A 21,817-nucleotide genomic window follows, 5' to 3' on the forward strand; every position below is an offset into this window, starting at 1 on the left:
CGTTCCTACCTTTTCCACATACACCAACACGAAATAATAACCAATCCAAGAATAATCTTTTTCATTTTCTTTCCACCCTAAATAGAATTATGTATATCCACTAAATCTTTGAAATCAAAAACGTATATCAGGGGATGTTGTATCAAACACCGATAGCCGTCCACACTCGAATAGCCGTTAAACATGCTATTTCATCCAATTATTATTATTTTTCTTAAATCCAAACCAAAGGACCATTTATAAAAAGTGTATAAAAGTGCAGGGACCAAAAGATATTTCATCTCACCATTTAAAAAAATAAATTGGCAAGCTTTTGGAAATGGGGACAGCCATGAACATATGAACACGAAGAAAACAGTGATGGATGGAACCCATCGCCCTTGAGATCCGACCCGATTAATCAATCAAACAAACAAATCAACCTAATCTCCAATCACCATGATTCCATTTGCATATCACACCTAACCTAACCACACACCTGATCCATTCAAATCATATTCTTAGATCAATCTTCAACAAGTTATTCACAAATCACAAATAACCGTCAGATTCAATGTCTCCGATTCACCGGAGATGACGTCACCGGCGTTCGTAGATTCATTAATCGGTCAGTTTTCTCGTTTGAAGATTTTACAGCAACATGACGTCATCGAATTCCAATTCAAGCAATCGATTATTGGATTTTAACGAGACGAATCCTGTGTTAGGGTTTAATACGACGCCGTTTAGTGCTAGTGGTAGTTCTAGTTCTGGTTCTAATGTGTCACGTGCACGGTTTATGAAGGCTAGAAAACAAACTGTTAGTCATAATCATAAGTCTGGTAATCAGGTTTTTAGAAGCTCTACGCAGTCGGTTTTCGGGGATATAGGTTATGGAAATGCAGCTAAGGATATGTTCTTGTTTGGTGGAAATGAGGGTGGTAATTATAGTTCATATTGTGGTTTGGATAAAGGAGATTCTAGTGTCGTCGTTGATGATATGTCGAGGTTGAATATCGATAGCGATAAAGGCGATTCTACGTTCGGTTTGCAGGCGTTTGGTTTAAAGGGGAGTGATGTTGAAGGTGTGAGCGATGTAAAAAGTACGAATCAGTTTACGAGTTCTGTTGATGGTAATGTGGTGTTGGAGATGCAAAGTGAGATGAAGAAGATGGATGTTAAAGATCCCGCTGATGTTTCTTCTGAAGGTAGTTTTCGTGGATATGAAAAAACGGGTGAGTTTGCTTTTACGAGCAGATTGGATGATGTACGTGTTACAAATGTGGAGTTCAAGACGCCTGATATGAGAAAGAACATGTTTTCGGGGTTGAATAGGTTTGAAGCTAGAAAAGAGCATGGTAAAGAAACGAGGTCGAAGAAGAAGAAAGGGAAGCTGAAAAGACCTGTTGTTGATCGATCTAGGATTATAGAAGATTTTGTGTTTGGTGGAAGAAATTTGTCTGGAAGTTCGGACGGTTTTGATATTCCTACATATGATGAAATATTAGCTGGTAGTTATTCTAGAGAAACTTCTGTGACGTCGGAGGCTTCGCAAGTTGATGAACAAGATAACGTGTCAAATGAGTCACGTGTGATTACTTCAAATGTCACAACTGATGATGAAGCGTTTGAGCCTCAGGTTAATGAAGTTTCTGAGACAGAAAGCTTCGTGTCTGCAACTGAAAATTTGGAATACAGTTGTGATACTATGGTTACATCGCTAGATTCGGATGTGAGTTCGACTGCAACTTCTGGGAGGCAAGAAAGTGGTGGCACACGCGTGTTTAGTTTTGGTTCAAGATCAGAGGATGTTAGCAATGGTAACTTCACATTTGCTGCATCTTCATCGGGTCAAAGTCAACTTCCATCAGATACCCGTCAGCATATGAAGAAACCTCCATTAAAAATCACCCGCGATTCTTACATTTCCACAAAACCAGAGTTTTTCCCGGTTGATCTATCTGCATCATCAAGCATAAAAAAGGATAACTTGAAATTAATAAATGAACAAGATTTTAGGCATGAAAGTCTCACTAGTAGTAGTTTGTCTTCCAGCAAAGCAGCAGAAGAAGCGTGTGAGAAATGGCGATTAAGGTGTGAAATCCTACATCATATCGTATTATCGTGTTAAATGTTTGTATTTATTGACCAGTTAATAACAGCGTTTTTTAATGTATTAGGGGAAACCAAGCTTATAGTAATGGTGATCTGGCTAAAGCAGAAGATTGTTACACACAAGGGTTAAACTCCGTTTCCGAAAACGAGAAATCTACAAGCTGCCTTAGGGCTTTGATGTTGTGCTATAGTAATCGTGCAGCAGCGAGAATGTCTACCGGAAGAATGAAAGAAGCGTTAGAAGATTGTCTCATGGCTGCTGCCATAGATCCCAACTTTCTTAAGGTTCAAGTTCGTGCTGCACAGTAAGTTAACTTTCTATATAGATTGTTGAACACTCGCACGCGCGTCGCGCACACATGCTGCATTCCGTTCGTTGTTCTATACTGCTTATATTTGCATATATGCAGTTGTTACCTTGCAATGGGAGAAATCGAAAATGCAAAACAGCAGTATATGAAGTGCTTGCAGTTTCGAAACGATAACAGTGCGGATGGGAAAGTGATTGCAGAGGCCTCTGAAGGCCTAGAAAAAGTCCAGGTAATACGTATTTTCTTGACCCGTTGTTCAATAAAGTGTTGGGGCTGTATTGAGCAATGTACTGATTTCAACTTTTAACCTTCTTTGTGTTTTTTTACTTACCAGAAAGTGTTGGACTGTATCGATCAATGTACTGATCTGCTACGAAGACGGGCTTCTGAAGACTTAGAAAGTGCTTTGAGACTTATCAATGACGCGTTGCACATAAGCACTTGCTCAGATAAACTGCTTCAGATGAAAGCAGACTCACTTTTCATGGTTAGTGAGTGCTGTTATTAAACACAACAGGCCCAACCAGTTTCAAACCGTTGTTGAGTTCTTATCTGATTTTGCAGTTGAGGAGGTATGAAGAGGTGATTCAGATTCTTACATCTGATAAAGCAGATACACCCGCAAACTCTTCTTCTAGGACATGGAGATCACATCTTATCATTAAATCCTACTTTTATCTAGGAAGGCTAGATGAGGCTCTAGTGTTTATCAATAAACAAGAATCAGCAATACCTTTAGCTGATACAATACGTGAACTTTTATCTCATAAGGTACATAAGCATGCAACCAGTTCTCTTTGTTTTGCCTTAATCACCAAAAAAGGCCCGTTTGAGTGTTTGACCACCAATGTCAATGTGACACTCTTGACTTACAGAATAGATTTAGCATAAGTTCTGTATGTCAGTGCCACAACTTGATTTATCTATATCTGTGTGTGTAGATGGCAGGAAATGAAGCGTATAAATCAGGAAAGCATTCAGAAGCGGTAGAACATTATACCGCTGCTTTATCTTGCAGCGTTGAATCTCGTCCGTTTGTGTCAGTATGCTTTTTCAACCGTGCTGCAGCGTACAGAGCTTTGGGTCAAATCACAGATGGCATTGCAGATTGCAGCCTAGCTATAGCCCTTGATCCAAACTATCTCAAGGTTCATTTACGTTCTATCCAATGCGTCAAACGGGTCAAATCAAAAGTGTTTTTAGTACTTTGTAAGAGGTTGTAAAACGTTGTGAATCGATTGTAATGACATATACGCAGGCAATATCTAGGCGTGCCAGCTTGTATGAGATGATTAGAGATTACGGGCAAGCAGCGAAAGATCTACAGAGATTGGTGTCTCTTCTAACAACACAGGTCGAGAAGGGTGCGGTTTCTGGAGCATCGGATAATTTAAGCTGTATGAACGAACTAAAGCAAACTCAGATACAGCTTTCTAATGTTGAAATGGAATCCAGAAAGGGAATCCCTTTAAATGCCTACCTCATATTGTAAGTTCTTTTTATTACATGTTACATAAGTACTTGATTTTGAACGAATACGTTCTTTTATGAAATAATGAAGTTTTGATTTTGAATATTACAGGGGAGTTGAATCAACTGCTTCTGCAGCAGATATTAAAAAAGCATATAGGAAAGCTGCACTCAAACATCATCCCGATAAGGTTGTACCCAACTTCTGAACCTTGTAGAGGGTCAACTGAATTGAAATACTATGAAAGAGTAGCATGCCAAAATTGTCCCTGGGTTTGGGCACTTTTGTCTGTTACATCCAAAATAAGATTTTTTTTGTTGCCATTTCCATTTATATCACTAACTCAGTTAAAATGTATCGTCAACTCAGGGACGATTTTGGCAATTTCGTTAAATCAATGACGATTTTGGCAATTTCGTTAACCTAGTTGGTGATTTGGATGGAAATGGTAACAAAAAATGAAATGTGAGGGTCCAATTACCAAAAAAAAAAAAAAAAAAAAATCTTATTTAGGATGTAACATGCAAAAGTGCCCAAACTTAAGGGACGATTTTGACATTTTACTCTACTATGAAATTTTAGGTTCACTTTTTCTAATAAATCATGTTTTGCTTATCTAGGCAGCCCAGCTACTTGGTAGAGGTGATGATGGAGATGACGGACTATGGAAGAAAATAGCTGAAAATGTCCACAAAGACGCCGATAGACTTTTCAAAATGATTGGAGAAGCGTATGCTGTACTTTCCAACCCTTCCAAGGTTCTCTCTCTCTCTCTCTCTCTCTCTCTCTCTACACATACACACTGATATTCATGTTAACTGGTTTCATTATTGTTTTTTTCTTTAGAGGTCAAAATATGATCAAGATGAAGCGAAGAGAAATGAAGTCAACAGATTTACTAGAAGCAACTCATCAAGAACGGCTGCAGATGTCCAAAACTCTGTATTTGAGCAAAGTGGGAACGTGCGCCAATGGCAGGATTCTGCGAGAACCTATACCAGAACCCAGTCTACAGGCTCGGAAAACATTGGTTCATCGTATACGTATTCCAAGTACTACTAATGGGTTTCAGTAAAGAAGTACTACAAATATAGACAGAGGGTACAAAACAAGCATGCATAAGAATTATACGATTTTGGGGATATATAAAAGAAGCTAAGTTCGAGGAAAAATTCCGAACTCATACCTGTATTTAAGTTTGAGATCTTCTGGCGGATTATTTTTTGTTTTGGTGTGAACAAGCTGTGTGTATAGTGGTCAGCAAAAGGAAGGTTGACCGATTTGTACCTTTCATAAGGTGGGCCCGATTGTATGACTGTACACCATGGGTCTTACCTTGAGCTTTCATTTGATGATAGTCGGATACTGTCATACTGTATTGTGAGTTTCTACAGAATCCCAACAAAGGAACAGAAGAGAGATTTCCTTTTTTATTTCTTTTTGTAATTTATCATTATGTTTCGACGACATGTGTTCAGTGATTTTGCTAAGACTAATTTTATTGTAATGACGAAATAGAGCATCATACTGTTGTGTTTACAATCCAATCTCAACTCGGGACAAATTTAATCGTCGTGTAACTAATATAACTCAAGTCTCAGTTACTAGCTGTGGTCTGTTGGTAAATCTGGAGAAAATTGTTGGCATATTACACATATATTCCAAGTCCAACCTCCTTCGGATTTGTTTCCACCATCCACGGAGCCCTGTGGACGTAAAAGAGCATAAGCCTCGGGTAAAAAAATTTCGGTTTATGTTTTTTTCAAGATTTAACTGTTTAGATGATCATATGATCTACAAGTCTACAACTTATATGAACATATTTACAAACTTGAAATCAACAAATTTTATCATCTGTGAAAAAAGTTTATTGCTTAATAACATGCATTTATATGTGACTTAATTCTAAGAGTAAACTGCCATTTTGGTCCATGTGGTTTGGTCACTTTTGCCACTTTAGTCTAAAACTCAAAACTTTTTGCATTTGGGTCCTTGTGGTTTCAGTTTTATTGCCATTTTGGTCCAAAAATGAAATCAGATCATATTTGTCTTATAAAATCCAGCAATTTTATCATTTTCCTTAGGGGCAAATCAGGTCATATTTGTCTTATAAAATATGGTATTTATTTATAAAAAAGAAACATTCATTTTGCCCCTGCGGAAAATGACAAAATAACAGGATTTTATAAGACAAATATGACCTGATTTCATTTTTGGACCAAAATGGCAATAAAACTGAAACCACAGGGACCCAGATGCAAAAAGTTTGAGTTTTGGACTAAAGTGGCAAAAGTGACCAAACCACAGGGACCAAAATGGCAGTTTACTCTAATTCTAATTTCTAACAAAGTTTCAAAGCTTCTTTTAATGCATTAAAATAAAGTTCTCTTGATTGTTTTTTTCTAGAAATAGAATTCTGAACAAAGAGCGAGGAAAGAATCATACTTGTGCATTACGAAATTAATTGTTCCTTGCGCAGCGCGTTCAAGGAGCAGTTCCCGAGCTTCTATGGCGATCCCTTCAGGCTATTAAAAAGAAGTGGAAAGCATAAATGCATACAAGCATGGCATTAATATTTATGGGATGTGATTTGTACACCACCGAAAAATATCTATACACCAATAAAACCATCAAAGTTACAAGTTTACCCTCCCTTTCATCCTGGTAATGGGGGGTATATTGGTAATGTTTTCAAGGTTTGATAATGTAGTGGTCATTTATAGTGGTGTACAAATCATAGTTATCAAAGGCGCGAAGTGCACTCAAGGCGCTTAGGCTCCGCTTAGGGCCTAGACGATAGGCGCAAAGAAAGCGTGGGCATGAGAAAAAAAAAAGGCGCACTTAAATAAAAGAAAATTAAAAAGTTCATTAAAGCAATAAAGTACTCAAAACCAAAACCAAAACCAAAATGTTCATACTCGCATTTAAAAAGTCTCAGATAACAAAATACTCAAAACCAACATGTTAATATTCAAAAACAAATAGTTCATTAAAGTAATAAAAGAGTAAAACTTAAGCAAAAAAATACAGTAAAAGCCCTATAAATACTGCAGAAAAAGTGGAATTTACGAATTAATAAAGAAAAATATTAAATATCATTAGGATTTAGGCTGCGCTATAATTAGCTTGGAAGCAAAAGCACAATTACTGGGAATCGCCCAGAAAAAACGCCTAGTCGCCAAAAGTGCACGCTTTTGATAACTATGGTACAAATGACTATGCATTTGTTTATGTGCCTGTGGTGCGTACCTCTTCTGGAAACCATACACCTGGTTGCGTATTGCCTTCAAGAACAGCAAGAGCAAATGCAGCTGTTGAATAACCAACTGATCTGAAAAGCATTCATGCAAAATACAATACCAGTCTTTTAATGAATTATTAAAGAAGTTGATCCTTTCGACACACTACACCAATTAAAATTAAAGATGACAAAATGGGCAGGGTTGGGTAACGAGTTCGGGTAATCGGGTCAACATAGTTGGACTTTGGCTGACCCGCAAACACTTCTATATTTGTTTTTAATATATAATTATTTTGTTGAATCTGATTACCAAAGCTATAGTATTAGAAAAATAATCTAATTCTAAATAAAAAGATTTTAAAGGTTTTATGTGAATACTCACTTTAGCAACTTTCGACCCACTCAACCCGTTTGGCCCATTTCCATTTAGCTAGAGATTAAATATAACCCAAGTCAACCTATTGACTCATTAGTGGGTCGAAATGGCCACCACTAGTTATAATAGGCCATCGATTCTTCTTTATTAAGTCTAGAAAAACTACGACTTACATAGAGAGTCTTTTATGACTGAAAACGCCAATTGTTTGGCGTCCTCCTGAACACTCCAAATCAACCTGTTCAAAAGTAAAAATATATATATAACTAAGGTTACCATAACAAAACTGAGGCTATGAAAGTCGTATTGGTGGAGATTATATTTTTGTGTTTTTGAACAAATTACTCTCATTGAGACACGCTCTCCAGCATAGCCATCTATGACACGAACTACTGGATCAAATAACCGAACCATATCTTGTACTCGGCTTCTGTCTCTTAGGACTTCCTATAAAATTACAACAAAGCATGTAAGATAATTTTGGGACCCTATACCAAAAATACATGTATTGACCGAACCCGATATGACCCGTTACCCAACAAACCATCCCACCCATTTTCCACCTCTAATATGAATGTAGAAAAACAGATTCGGTTTTCGAGTGTCCATCTTACAGAAGGAAGAAAACGAGTCATTGCATCCATAGCCCAGTTCCAGAAAAACGGAGCAGTTCCAAATCGAGCACTGACAGTTGGAACTCCAAGAATCTCATGTGTACTTGTCACTTCTGGCAAATTCCTGTAAAAAATTAAAAGATTTCAAATTCCACTTGGATTATATGCGTATGGTTTGCGGCATGGGCGAAGCTTTTTTAAGGGGCGGGAGGGGGCGGCCGAACCCCCGAACTTTTCGCTCAGTAGTGGAGAGTATGTAGTTTTCGTATCGAAATTTTTGGGTATATAGTTTTCAACCCCCCGGTTTTATAAAATTTTTTAGGTCCGGTGACTTCCGCCCCTCTCGGTCGGAAATCTCAAGCTTCGCCACTGGTTTGCTGATAGATATGAAGGATGAAATTCATAACCTACAATAGATACACGTCTTTTTTCCCAATTCCTTTTCCAAAGTCAATGTTGACCATTCCACTATACGGCCTTAATTTGATTTTCTCTCCTATTAGATAATTGGTTACTAGTTAGCAAAATGAAAAACACATAACAATAGAAGAGAAGCATAAACAGTAATACATAGTTACATACCTTTATTATACGCGATAACCTCCTCTCCGAGAAGTAAAAAACTAGTGGCTAATATTGTTGGTCCCGCACCACCCGTTCCTGCTGTGTAGTAGTAGAATCTGAAACAAGCATATCATCATTAGATATATGTAAAATAAAATAAAAAATAGAGTAGACTGCCATTTTGGTCCCTGAGGTTTGGTTACTTTTGCCACTTTAGTCCAAAACTCAAACCTTTTGCATCTGGGTCCCTGTGGTTTCAGTTTTATTGCCATTTTGGTCCAAAAATGAAATCAGGTCATGCTTGTCTTATAAAATCCTGCAATTTTGTCATTTTCCTCAGGGGCAAATCAGGTCATATTTGTCTTATAAAATATGGTATTTATTTATAAAAAAAGAAATGATCATTTTGCCCCTGCGGAAAATGACAAAATAACAGGATTTTATAAGACAAATATGACCTGATTTCATTTTTGGACCAAAATGGCAATAAAACTGAAACCACAGGGACCCAGATGCAAAAAGTTTGAGTTTTGGACTAAAGTGGCAAAATTGACCAAACCACAGGGACCAAAATGGTAGTTTACTCTAAAAAATATAATAACTTCATTACTAAGGTTAATACCTTAGCCGTTCAGGCTCACCCTTATTTTCAGTTTTTGCAACACGTACTAGCTCCGCTGCCATTACTATCACGATAAGAAGGTAGATGTAAATTGAATCAACTGTTTTAACAAGAACTTGTAGACATTTAGGGAAATAGGAATAAATTTTGTACCATTGCTTACTCCTGGATAGATTCCGCCAGTAGTTATTGCTGGAACTTTTGCAGCCAATGCTTCATTCATAAACGATTTTGCACGCAACGCATAATTTGTATCATCACACACGTCTAGATATGCTGTCTGGCAATGGATGAAGACTAGTCAAGTTAAATAACGTTTTAAAGTAAACAATATGCATCAAATGTATCCTAGAAAACCGTATGTTAATATAACTTTAAGAAATCAAGGAATTAGGTTTACCTTGTTCTCACCTTGGCCCGTATAGCAGCTTCCAGAACTCTACAATTTTCTGTTTGTTGGAATGGCCCTGCAGCATGCACCACAAGATCTACATCTGCAAAGGTAAAATGTGTATATTTAAAGCAAGTGTTATAAATAAAGAATCTAGATTTTTTACACTGTAAGTAACTTTTTAGGCCGGAAGCTTGGGAATTAGAAGCATAAGAGATCACATATTAGAAGTTAATCATCATTATTGCAAGCCTACATCTTCACAGTATTTATTTTGTTTGAACATTTTTTTTCTTTTATTATTAGAGATAGATTTCTTTTTTTTAATATAGGGCTTGTTTCTGACCCGGCCCAAATCTGGCCCATTCAAATTTGACCCAACCCAACTTTTGTCCCCTTCCAAAAATTCCTGCATCCGTCAGCAGTGACAGAGGTGCACATCCAAACCAGTTCGTGAACCGAACCCAAACTGAAACCAGTCTGGAACCGATATGGAGAGGAATCGGTTTGAGCCTGATAGATATCATAGGTTTGGGACCCATTTGTAATTCTATCCTTTAAAACTGGTTTTAACCCATCGAACTGGTAAAAAACGATCAAAAACGCGGTCAACAAACTGACAAAACCCGAATCGGCTTGACCCAAAACCGATTTGACTTTTTGTTGACCAACCCGAACCAGTTTAGAACTTTAGATAATACTGTAGTTGCATATTTGTGCTAACTAAAAAAATAAGGATATAAAATAGGCAAATTGGATTTAAAAAATCCCAACTTTCTCAATTTGGCCGATAATAATCCCAACTCAGTTATTGCCCGATAATAATCCGAACTGGTCCACTTTTGGCCGATAATAGTCCGCCGTTAAAAATAGCTTAACGGAGTTAAGCTTTTTTCCGAATTACAAAATGATGTTTTATGGATTTTGATCAGAACGAGGATACGAGTCGATTTATGTAAAACTTACCTCGAAACGATGCATCAAACGGCTTGATTTTTGTTAATTGGAAGTTTAAACACCCGAATTGAAGCACCGTTTTCGTCGTTTTGGGCAGTATTTCGAGGTAAATTTTACATCAATCAACTCGTATCCTCGTTCTAATCAAAAGCCCTAAAACATCAGTTTGTAATTCGGAAAAAAAAAAAAAAAAAAAAAAAAACTTAACTCCGTTAGGCTATATTTAACGCAGACTATTATCGGCCAAAAGCGGACCAGTTCGGATTATTATCGGCCAATAACTGAGTTAGGATTATTATCGACCAAATTGAGAAAGTTGGGATTATTTAAATCCAATTCGCCTAAAAACTACAACTTCCATAAACATACCATTCAATGCAGATTCCAATGACTTGATATCATTGATATCAAATTCAGAAAACTCAGCATTTTTCCCAAGCGTAGCAATCATACCAGCACCTTTTTCCCTAAAACACATCAGAGCATTATTCAGCATTATCCATGGATTCCATGCCTCATTTCTAAACACACTGTCATTTGACCTTTAAAAAACTAAAGAAATATTGAAGAATTGTAGCTTGGAACCTGTTACGGCCGGCAATGATGATGCGGAGGTCAGGGGAAAGCTTAGAGAGAGCGATGGCGGTAGAGCCACCGATTCTGCCGGTTCCTCCGAGCACTAGAACCCTAGAATTGAGGTTTTCGGTTTGAAGAGTGGCGGAAGCCACCGTCGGAAGCCTAATTCTGCTGCTGCTCCAATTGCGCGTATAGGCAGACGCCATATCTATACTGTGTTCTTCGTCCAAAGTTCCTATCCAGAGTTCGTTACAAGTTACAACATCATCTTTAGGGAAGGGGGTGGTTTAGTGATAGAATTTATCACTCACAAGCACCAATCAAGTTCCGTCATGTCATCGATCATTTTTCCATTACTCAAAACTTTTTTTAGTGGGGGTGGTCATCACTCATCACTACACCCAACAATTTCCCCCCAACCAACAATTACACTCACAAAACCAAACAATAACGCGTGATAACGATAACGAAAATCGGATTTCGTGGAAATATAACGCGTTGAACTCGTACCCGGCGGTGGAGTATAACGCGTTGATGTTTGTTCCCGTGATAGTATCACGTACGAGCCCGGGTCACCTTAGCAGGGTATTTATTAATTAAATAAAGAGTAAACTCTCATTGGTCTACAATGTTTGGTCACTCTTGTCACTTTAGTTCAAAATTCAAACATTTCAAATCTGAGTTTATGTGGTTTTAGCTTTATTGTTATTTTGGTAAAAAAAAATCAGCTCATATTTATCTAATAAAATCATGGATTATTGAATTTTAATAATACTAAGTTTCACCTGTTGGCCGATAATAATCTCACCTTTAAAATTTCCCTCCAATAATTCCAACTTGTAAAAGTTTGGCCGCCATTGATCCTTTTTCAAACATATAACAATTTGGTCTCCTCAATAGATTCAATTACACCTAGAGACTCCTTAATTGATTTAAGTGCACCTATGTTAGAAAATGATCAATGACGGCCAAACTTTTACAAGTTAGGATTATTGGAGGGAATTTTTAAAGTTGCGATTATTATCGGGCAACAGGTGAAACTTATGATTATTAAAATCCAATATCCCTAAAATCATTGTATTTTGTATTTTGTATTTTTTTTCTTAGGGACAAAATGGTCATAAACAATTATCTCTAGATTCAGATGCTCAAATTAGATAAGCATCTCTAGATTCAGATGCTCAAAAAAATGAAATTAGCTCATGTTTGTCTATAAAATCATGAGAAAAATGCTCGGATAGTCCCTATGGTTTGCTCTTTTTTCACCTTTAGTCCCTAACTTTCTAAAATTACAGCTATAGTCCCCAACCTTTGCAATTTCGTTCCCGAATAGTCCCTGATGCAGATGGATGTTAGTTTTTGGTGTTAAGTATGTTTAAAATTACTAAAATGCCCCACCTTTTTCCTACCCGACCCCAACCCCTCTCCCCTTTCTTTCTTCCTCTTTGTCTGCAACAATCAAACTACCACCACCCTCTCTCCAGCCACCACCCACCCCACCTCAGACTTCACCGCCATCATCCACCCTTTCTCCGGCCACCACCGACATGTTTTTCCATTCAAGAACTAATTTTCTCTGCTAAATTTAAACATTCAAGTAAGTTTTACACTTTTGTAAAGTTGAATTATAGTAATCTATTTGAATCTGAATAAATTAGGTTTATGTATAACTTATTTCATAAATTTCATAAATGTTTTATAATGAAACTTATTTAATTAATATTTCAGATTCATTTCGTTTGTCACCAATTAAAGTTTTAGGTGTTGTCTAAAGTTGGAGGAAGTTTATGGAAGCGGTGGGTGGAAGGTCTGCCAAATTGCGGAAGCACCGATCCTATTAAATTGAATGAATGTTTCTTTGCATAAACATTTTTTATCCTTATTTTTCTGGCATTATATTTCACATTTCTTTTACTGTTGGGCAATACATTCCTGGAACAAAGAAACAAAGAAGATGTTTCATGGAATGAAGAACCAATGGGATCGGGCATATGTTATTGCGTATTTGAAGCAGTCAACTGCTTGATTTCATTGATGGTCCTTTTTTTCCCTGTAAAGAGGCCCAAGAAAAGTGTGGGAAAACATTCTATATGTATCTACATAGTATTACTACGCTTTTGGTTGCAAAATCCATGAAAATGTGATTCATACATATTCTATCTTATTTAATTGAATAGAAAAACATGTGGGTGATGGCCGGAGAGAGGGTGGGTGTTGGTGGTGAAGGCCGAGGTGGCAGGAGAGAGGGTGGTGGTGGTGGTTTGATTGTTGCAGACAAAGAGGAAGAAAGAAAGGGGAGAGAGGTTGGGGTATGGAAGGAAAAAGATGGGGCTCAATTTTTTTTAATACTATAATTAGTTTGTTGTTTTAATTGTTTTTATTTAAGTAAGGGCAATTTCATCATTTCACATTCATTTAACACCAAAAACTAACCTCCATCCGCGCCAGGGACTATCCGGGAACGAAATTGCAAAAGTTGGGGACTATAGCTGTAATTTTAGAAAGTTATGGACTAAAGGTGAAAAAGGGGCAAACCACAGGGACTATCCGGGCATTTTTCTCTAAAATCATTGTATGTTGTATTTTTTTCCCTCTTTCGGTTACAGTGCTCTTCCTTTCTTTTCACTTTTTATTCAAGAATTTGCACATTAGGATATGGGAGTTTGATGTTTTGAAGTATATTGCTTACTAATGTAATGTATGATAAGAGGAAAGTTAAAATACCTTTGATGAAGGGCGCGGGCAGTGAGAATTGGATTCTTGGTCCTAAAACGCATTGTCGAATCCTGGACACCATTTTTACCGATATATCAATTATCGGCGGGTTACCAAAGGTAAAGGGTAAGGACACCATCTTTGTAGTGGTGGATCGACTCACGAAATGTGGACATTTTATGACGTTGGTGTAACACCCCGAAAACGGGTTTGGTAATCAAACCCCGTTAATACTAAAAGACGGGTAAAATACCGTTAGTGGTAAAAATTAACCCGGTAAATATTAGGACTCAAATAAATAAAACTAATATTAATTAAAAAGGGGAGTAAATACTTTGAGAAAACAAAGTATATAAAAAGGCCAAATTAACGGGACTTAAAACATAACGGGTTATAACTTCCCAAACCCGTTAAAGTAACTAGGAGTAACTAACCTAGTTAGTAGCATGTGATTAAGTAACTAATGATGAGATATAGCTTCATTTGATCAAAATAAAACATGAGGGACTAAATGGACAAGTGGGAAACTTGTTTTATTAAAACAAAAAAAAATACACACACACACACATTGTGTGCGTGTTCTGATCAACCAGGAGGGTGCTCCAAGGAGCAAAACCCTAGTTCACACTAAATGACCAAATTGAAGCTCGAATCAAGACTCAAATCACTGCATGAACACATAAAAACGATCAACTAGTCATGGGGATCACAAGGTATGTTAAATTTTGCTATTTGGTGATACTTTGAGATTATGATGAACAATCATAATCGAAATTCTGGAATGAATGTTGAATCTATGAGTGTTATTGTGATTATATCTTGGTTTAGAAACAAACCCTAGTAGAAAATTTGATGAATTGTTGTCAAAACTAGGGATTCGGTAATTACCCTATTATGTGCTAAGTGGGTTTTATGTTAATATGATAAACACTCAGATTAGAATGTAAGAGTGATAAACATTGAGGTTATGATATAAGTTCTTGATGTAGTTCATGAACACTAGACTTAGAGGTTTGGATGTGTTGATGTAAATCTTGGTAAAGATAACTAGTTATGAACTAGTTAGTAAATATGTAAAATTATGCACACTAGGTGTTTGTTAAAATGCCTAAATGAAAACTAAAGTGTTGAAATTAGAGCGAAAACGCGTATTTGAATGATATGGCGATTACGCGTAATATGAAGTGATAAGGGTTCAAATTATTATGTTGATGTAGACTTAATGTTGTAAACCTTGTGATTTAAAGTAGTTAACTTTAATAAGCTAAGTTAACTAATCATGAAGTCGAATAGTAGTTTCGACATATGAAATAAGTGAGATGGAATAGTCGTGAATAATTATGACTAATCTAACCATCTTACAATTTACAATGATAGTTTGACGATTAACAAGCTAGGTGAAAGCTTGGGAACGAAGCGGGTCAAACGAAGCAAGGATGACGGAAAAGCATAATTTGGATGTAAGGTAAGTATGGCTTACACTAGTCTTATATTTTAGAATATTCTCTTATCGTAATAGTTACGAATAGGATAAACACATAATTGCGGCATGATGTTCCGGCGTGTAGACGCACGGAACAAGATAGTCGAACATGACAAGAAACTATGGTGATGGTTTAAAAGGAGTTAAAATCGGTAATTCGATCAATTTATGACAAATGGAAAATGAAACTTTTGAATGGTTACCCTATAGGGTAAACCAAAACAAACAATAAGGGTAAAACGGTAAATTGGTCATGCGTTGACCATAACTATTGGTTTTGAAAGGCACCATATGACGTAAGCCATGATAGGCTAAAAAGCGTTAACAAATGATCAATAAGTGAAATGACCGCACGGTGTAAACCGGAGCGTGTCGTATAGATGAGATGGTAATAAATACCATCTCGCCAACATAATCGGTCACTTAGACCAAATGGGTCAAAAGGTGAAGATATCACCTTTTGACAATAACGACTAATGATTATTGTCGAGTTATATTATTTCAGGAGTAAATGTCAAATGAGTATTAGCAACATTATGGATTAGCGGTTATAAAGCAAGGTATTAAAAACGGGTCAATATATTGATCCGCGCCAGGTATGTGAAAAAGGGTAACACTCATTTAGAATATGCGGTTCGATGAGTGTTGAAAGAAGTCAAAATAAACATTTGGTTACTTGATAAGTAAACCGAATGTTTAAAATAATGAACATTGCGTTTGGAAAGCTTAATGACTTTTCAAACAAAAATCATAGGTTAAAAGAGGGATTATGGGTCAAATATACCTTCAAAAGTCCTTCATCGTAAATGATTAGCTAAACGGACTAAAACGCCCTTATAAGCTAAATTGGACAAACGACCTTTAAAGGTAGTTTTGAAACGAGTTTTATGATCATATAAATAATTAGAATAAGTATAAGAAGCGAAACATGTAAACCCTTGGTCAAATGACTCTAGATGAGTCTTTATCGTTAATTAGCAATCCGACGAGAAAAACTCGGATTATATAGATCACCTCATTTAGTCCACCACAAATATAGTTGAGGTGGAAGATTACTTGATAAGAAATGTTGTATAATAACGCTAGAAACGAATGAAAGCGTTTCATGATTAAAATAGGTCTAAATACCCTTAACGGGTCAAAATGAGCATTTAAGCATAAACGGGATTTTATTATGTAAGAAACCCGTGATTTGAACCTTGTGCAATAGGAAATAATCATAATAATATGTTTACAAAAGAAACAAGGGCCACAAACAAGTTTGTTAAATGAAATCACGAACGGGTCAAAATTTGGTAAAAAGGGTAATAAGCCGAACACTTAAAAGTCTTAAATTTTGTTAATCCGGACGTTGGATTTTAACTCCATATGATGGGGAATCAAATTACAAACACATGGGAGGAAACGGTAGGTCAAACGGACGAGCGGATTGAAAGATACGAATGTTTTCGTGTCAATAAACGGCAAAATGGAAAGGCTGAATGCAGGGACCACCGTAACTTACGGTGCCACCGTAAGTTACGGTGGGGATGATATTGATACGGTGGTTGCCCACTGATTTACGGTGGGGGATTTGACATTCAGTGGGCACCGTAACTTACGGTGGTTGCCCACTGATTTACGGTGGGGGATTTGACATTCAGTGGCCACCGTAACTTATGGTGCCACCGTAAGTTACGGTGGAGGCCAGCTCAAAATTAGTCTTTTGAGATCAAGAGATTCACGTTGGGATTTTTCTTTCCATTATCGTTACCGTACTTGTTTAGATACGATTTAATTCCCGTATGACTAAAGCATTTCATGTTTATGAGATGTAGGTACATTTTGGATGCCGAAAGACGATCAAGCTCAACGAAGAACCGAACACGATAAAGATTCATGCTTCCGCACATTGCCTCGTCGTAATTTTTAAACGACGAATTCGATCACATCATGTTAAATAACTCATGATTTGTAAACGTTTTAAATTACTCGTATTTTCTAAGGATACTCAATCGTAATTACATGTTTATTTTCGTTAATTATACGAAAATCTTTAAAATAATAACAAGGGTGTTACAGTTGGGTCACCCGTTATCGGCTAAAGACGTGGCCCAAGTTTTTTTAGATAACGTGTATAAATTGCATGGGTGTCCCAATTCTATCATCTCGGATCGAGACCCGGTATTTTTGAGCTCCTTTTGGACCGAATTCTTACACCTTCAAGGAGTAGATGCTAAACTATCCACTGCTTACCATCCGCAAACGGATGGCCAAACCGAGGTGGTGAACCGGTGCTTAGAAGGTTACTTGAGGTGTATGGTGATGGAAAGGCCGCATACGTGGGTCAAGTGGGTTGCGCTAGCAGAGTGGTGGTATAACACCACATTCCATTCGTCCTTGGGGCGATCTCCATTTGAGGCTCTTTACGGGTACTGTCCTCCCTTACACATTCCAGATATCCCTAAGGACGCGGTAGATAAAGATGTAGACGAGATGATGCAAGATCGGGAAACGGCAGTAAGGGTGTTGAAGCAATCACTATTAAAAGCTCAAAACCGTATGAAACAACAAGCGGATAAACACCGGTCGGAAAGGAGTTTTGAACCCGGTACATGGGTTTACCTTAAGCTTCAACCGTATATGCAAAACTCGTTGCGGGTTCACTGTCACACCCCAACCGATGGCGGAATCATCGGGGCACGGCACTAGGCGAATCAGATTGCTCAAGAGAATCCATAACAACTATATTGCGATAATATTTATTACATTCGTTATCCCATACTAACAAATAATACAATCACATAAGTCATCACAGATTTCTTGTCCTCTCGAACAATTCAAATCCGACAACCTAGATTTTAGGTGAGTTTCTAGACTTCCTAGCTTGATTTGATGAAGACTTCAACTAATCCTGCAACATATGTTAAAATATTGTCAATACAAAAGTATTGGCGAGTATACAGGTTTGATATGTAATAGTATAATAGATTAAAAGTGCTGCGAATTTCCACATGCATAAACGCAATACACGACATATATACTCACAAAACTGATACTACCAGCTAAGTCCTCGATGCTCGATTATTTGATGGCATAACTAGACCCCGTCGGGCGCAATAGTACTATACTAGTCGTGGTGGGACGTCACGAGTATAAGTCCTAGCACATATGTAACTAGCATCACGTATATCTATGCAAACAGTTATTCGCAAGTGATAAATTAATTGATTAAATGATTTGTTGATGAGTTCAATTTATAAGGAACGTATGTTACACCCAAAATTCGATAAAAAGGGGTCAAGTGTAACACCCCGTGTTTTCGAATGTCAAAGTCAAAGTCAAAGTCAACTTTGACTTCTTTGACTGTAATTAGTCGATTTTGTGTTTTTTTTTTTTTTTTGTATTATGTGGAGTAAGTGTTGTCTAAATAAAATGATCGAATGTTTAATCAAAGCGACCGATTTACGACTTTGAATAGTAGGAAGTAACAATGCGACAAAGTTAATCAATCAATAATCAAGTTAATCAAATCAATCAATCGAACTCGAGACTCGAACTATGCGAAACTGGTGTGGTAATACTTACGTGTGTGTGTGCCTTATGTGTTACTTGTGCATGTTTACTTTATGTTTTGTGTGGTATTCAATCAAATCAATCGAAACTCTAATCGAAACTCGAAAAGCAATCAAAGTCAATCGAAATCGACATCGAAACATGACTTATAGATGATTGTATGTTAGATATAGTAGTTGGGACTGAAAGTAATTTGACTAGGAACTCTATCGTGTTCGTATCATCGTCCATCGAAATCGAAATATCAAAAATCGTCGCGAAACACTCAAGAAGGTGTTCCTGATCGAACAGGAATCACCGATAGAACAGACTAGCCGATCGAACATGATGTTCGATCGAGCAGCCCAGCCGATCGGAGATCCTGGCCGATCGGCTACCACTTTCCTCTGTTGGAGCCTATAAATAGCCCTGTCATTGTCACTCTTTCTACTTTTGGAAAGCTTTGACCGAACCAGCCCTTGCTCTTCACCTTTACTCAGATTTCTCTCAACTCCGGTAAGTTTTCACTCTAATTCTTGTACGTTTTTTTATCATTACATGATTCTACACCTTTCTATCTTTCAGAACTTGATTTCTAACCGTGAAATCACCAAGATCTAAGTGTTCTTGGGTGATATCATCATGGTGTTATTGAAGAACATCATACTTTGGCCTCATTCAACCGTGAATAACTTAGATCTGACCGATTTCCACATAAACAAACAAAGATCTTCCATAGATATAAACATTTTCACATAAATCCAAGCCTTTTTAAGAGGATAAAAGAGTTGAAAGAAATAACTACAAGTTTTTCTCAATCTTTTACACTCAAAACCTTAGAACTGATGGAAACGGAGCTCGAACCAACTGACTAATCATTCTAACAGCCAAGAGGTTCAAGATTCGGATTCTATCTACGAGGTTCACCGATTTCGGGTTAAACATCAAACTACCGTTCCGAACAGTTCACCGGCTGGACTTGGGTGATTCCTGTCCGAACGGTGCAACAGGTAAGAACCCACGTTCTACGGTTTAACTTGCTGTCAAAATACCTTAAAATCATGACAAATAATCAAACAGTCAAGTGTTAGACGAAAGGCCGACCAGGTCAGAATTGCTGGTCGAACGGCTAGGCTGTTCGAACTAACGGCCCAGCCGATCGAACATACCAGCCGATCGAATACGCTACTCGATTGGTGAACATTACTCTTCGGTCATGAGATACTATGCTTCAGCACTGAATCGATTTTGCAACTCGTTCGTAGTATGGAGTGCCAGCCGATCGATCAGGCTGTTCGATCGAGTGACATTTTGCTGAGAACTACATCTGGAGTTCCTAACCGATCGGCTAAGCCGGCCGATCGAAAAGACCGTTCGATCGATCGACCTGAAAGGTAAGAACACTTCAGTGTTCTCAAATACTACAACGAAAACTTTAAAAGTTCAAACCATCATACACAAACACATCAAAGGAAGAAACAATCCACTCGAATGGTCCAGCCGACCGAGCCTACCGGCCGATCGAACAGGATTATTCAAACGGACTTTCAAGCCGAACGAACAGCCCGTTCGATCGAACCTGCTGTTCGATCGACCAGGCTATTCGATCCATTTACACTTGTTTGCATTTCCGCGTTACTCATTGTTGTGCTATCGAACTATTCAGGCTAACCCTACTCTCAGCGCTCCCTTCAATCCATAATCAATCACTGTGAGTATACTCGATCCCTTTTGCTTTCAGCACTTTTGGGTGTTACATACGTTACTTATCAAAATCACAATCGAACACACCATTCAAACTATTTGAACGCTAACCGATTGCATGTATTACGTGACTAAATGAATGCTTATTGTTATGTTTACACGTGGAATGTTGTCTACCTGCCTTAGCAACGTAGTACTATAGTTTGGACTCAGCACCCGTTCACACGGGGGTTGTTAAGGACAATTACTTGCATGGATTACGGTGGTAATCATGTATTGCGAACTGTCTCGGACAGTCAACCCGCAGTCGTTGGTATCGATAGGTCCATGTCGATAATTAACATGCATCATTTCCCTCTGTGTACGTGCTGGTTATGCGTAAACTATTCGAACTCTATATGCTATTATCAAACTTGTATGCTCACCTTTACATTTTATGTATTGACATTATTTTAACGTATGTGACAGGTGTTTAAGATATTTGCTTGCTAGGGAAGTGAAGCTAGAATAAGTCTCTAGAGGCCCCCAACAAATAGTTGTCTGTCAAAAACAAGCTGCTAGTGCAAAGTTGTCTGTAGATCTTGTCAGTCTGGGTCTTTAGGGGCAGATGAACAATATTTATGTTTAATTTGAATCTGAGTTGTCGGAACATGATTTAATTGTTTGGATGTTACATTTAATAACTTATTATTTATTCGGGATACGGTATGGGACGTATCATTTTTGTGGCACCCGAGGAAAATCCACAGTTATCCTTATCTAACACCTCGTCACTTTTGGAGTACTTGTCAAATTTCGGGACGAAATTTCTTTCAAGTTGTGGATGATGTGACATCCCGTATTTTCATGTTACCGTCGTTAACCATTCTGTTAAATTATTATTCATTACACACAATTTGTTTTATATATATATACGCGATATGTAAATTGGTATCGGTCATGCATAGTTATTTCACGTACTCACAGACACTTGATTTACGTGTGCGAACAAGGGGCAACGTACCCAATAACCAAACTAGTTGCGAAGAACTCATGTTACTAAACTTCTACCCAAGTTGTAACATTCTAAATTATTGAGGGACCTTTGTGCAAAAATAATAATCATATAATGATATTATAAAAAACCCAACTTGCCTCCCACATCCCCTCATCATCTCTTTCATC

At 37.5% G+C, this 21,817-nt stretch overlaps 2 protein-coding genes across 2 annotated transcripts; one reads left to right on the top strand and one right to left on the bottom strand.

The window, feature by feature from the left end:
- Positions 1–305: 305 nt before the first annotated feature.
- On the top strand, positions 306–5,415 carry LOC110898436 (TPR repeat-containing thioredoxin TTL2). Its single transcript, XM_022145220.2, has 10 exons — positions 306–2,073; positions 2,160–2,399; positions 2,505–2,634; positions 2,740–2,892; positions 2,970–3,176; positions 3,347–3,553; positions 3,664–3,893; positions 3,988–4,066; positions 4,497–4,634; positions 4,723–5,415. The coding sequence occupies exons 1-10, from the start codon at positions 641–643 to the stop codon at positions 4,936–4,938; spliced, it is 3,033 nt and encodes a 1,010-aa protein (XP_022000912.1). The 5' UTR covers positions 306–640; the 3' UTR covers positions 4,939–5,415.
- On the bottom strand, positions 5,358–11,494 carry LOC110898437. Its single transcript, XM_022145221.2, has 13 exons — positions 11,227–11,494; positions 11,011–11,108; positions 9,705–9,787; positions 9,447–9,573; positions 9,294–9,357; positions 8,690–8,787; positions 8,519–8,603; positions 8,108–8,231; positions 7,839–7,940; positions 7,667–7,731; positions 7,126–7,207; positions 6,322–6,401; positions 5,358–5,582 (listed from the first exon to the last, which is right to left on the bottom strand). Exons 1-13 carry the CDS (start codon positions 11,421–11,423, stop codon positions 5,525–5,527), a joined length of 1,263 nt encoding a protein of 420 aa, XP_022000913.1. The 5' UTR covers positions 11,424–11,494; the 3' UTR covers positions 5,358–5,524.
- Between the last annotated feature and the right edge of the window lie 10,323 nt (positions 11,495–21,817).

This window comes from Helianthus annuus, chromosome 13 (genome assembly GCF_002127325.2).
Source record: "Helianthus annuus cultivar XRQ/B chromosome 13, HanXRQr2.0-SUNRISE, whole genome shotgun sequence".
NCBI classification, from domain to species: domain Eukaryota; kingdom Viridiplantae; phylum Streptophyta; class Magnoliopsida; order Asterales; family Asteraceae; genus Helianthus; species Helianthus annuus.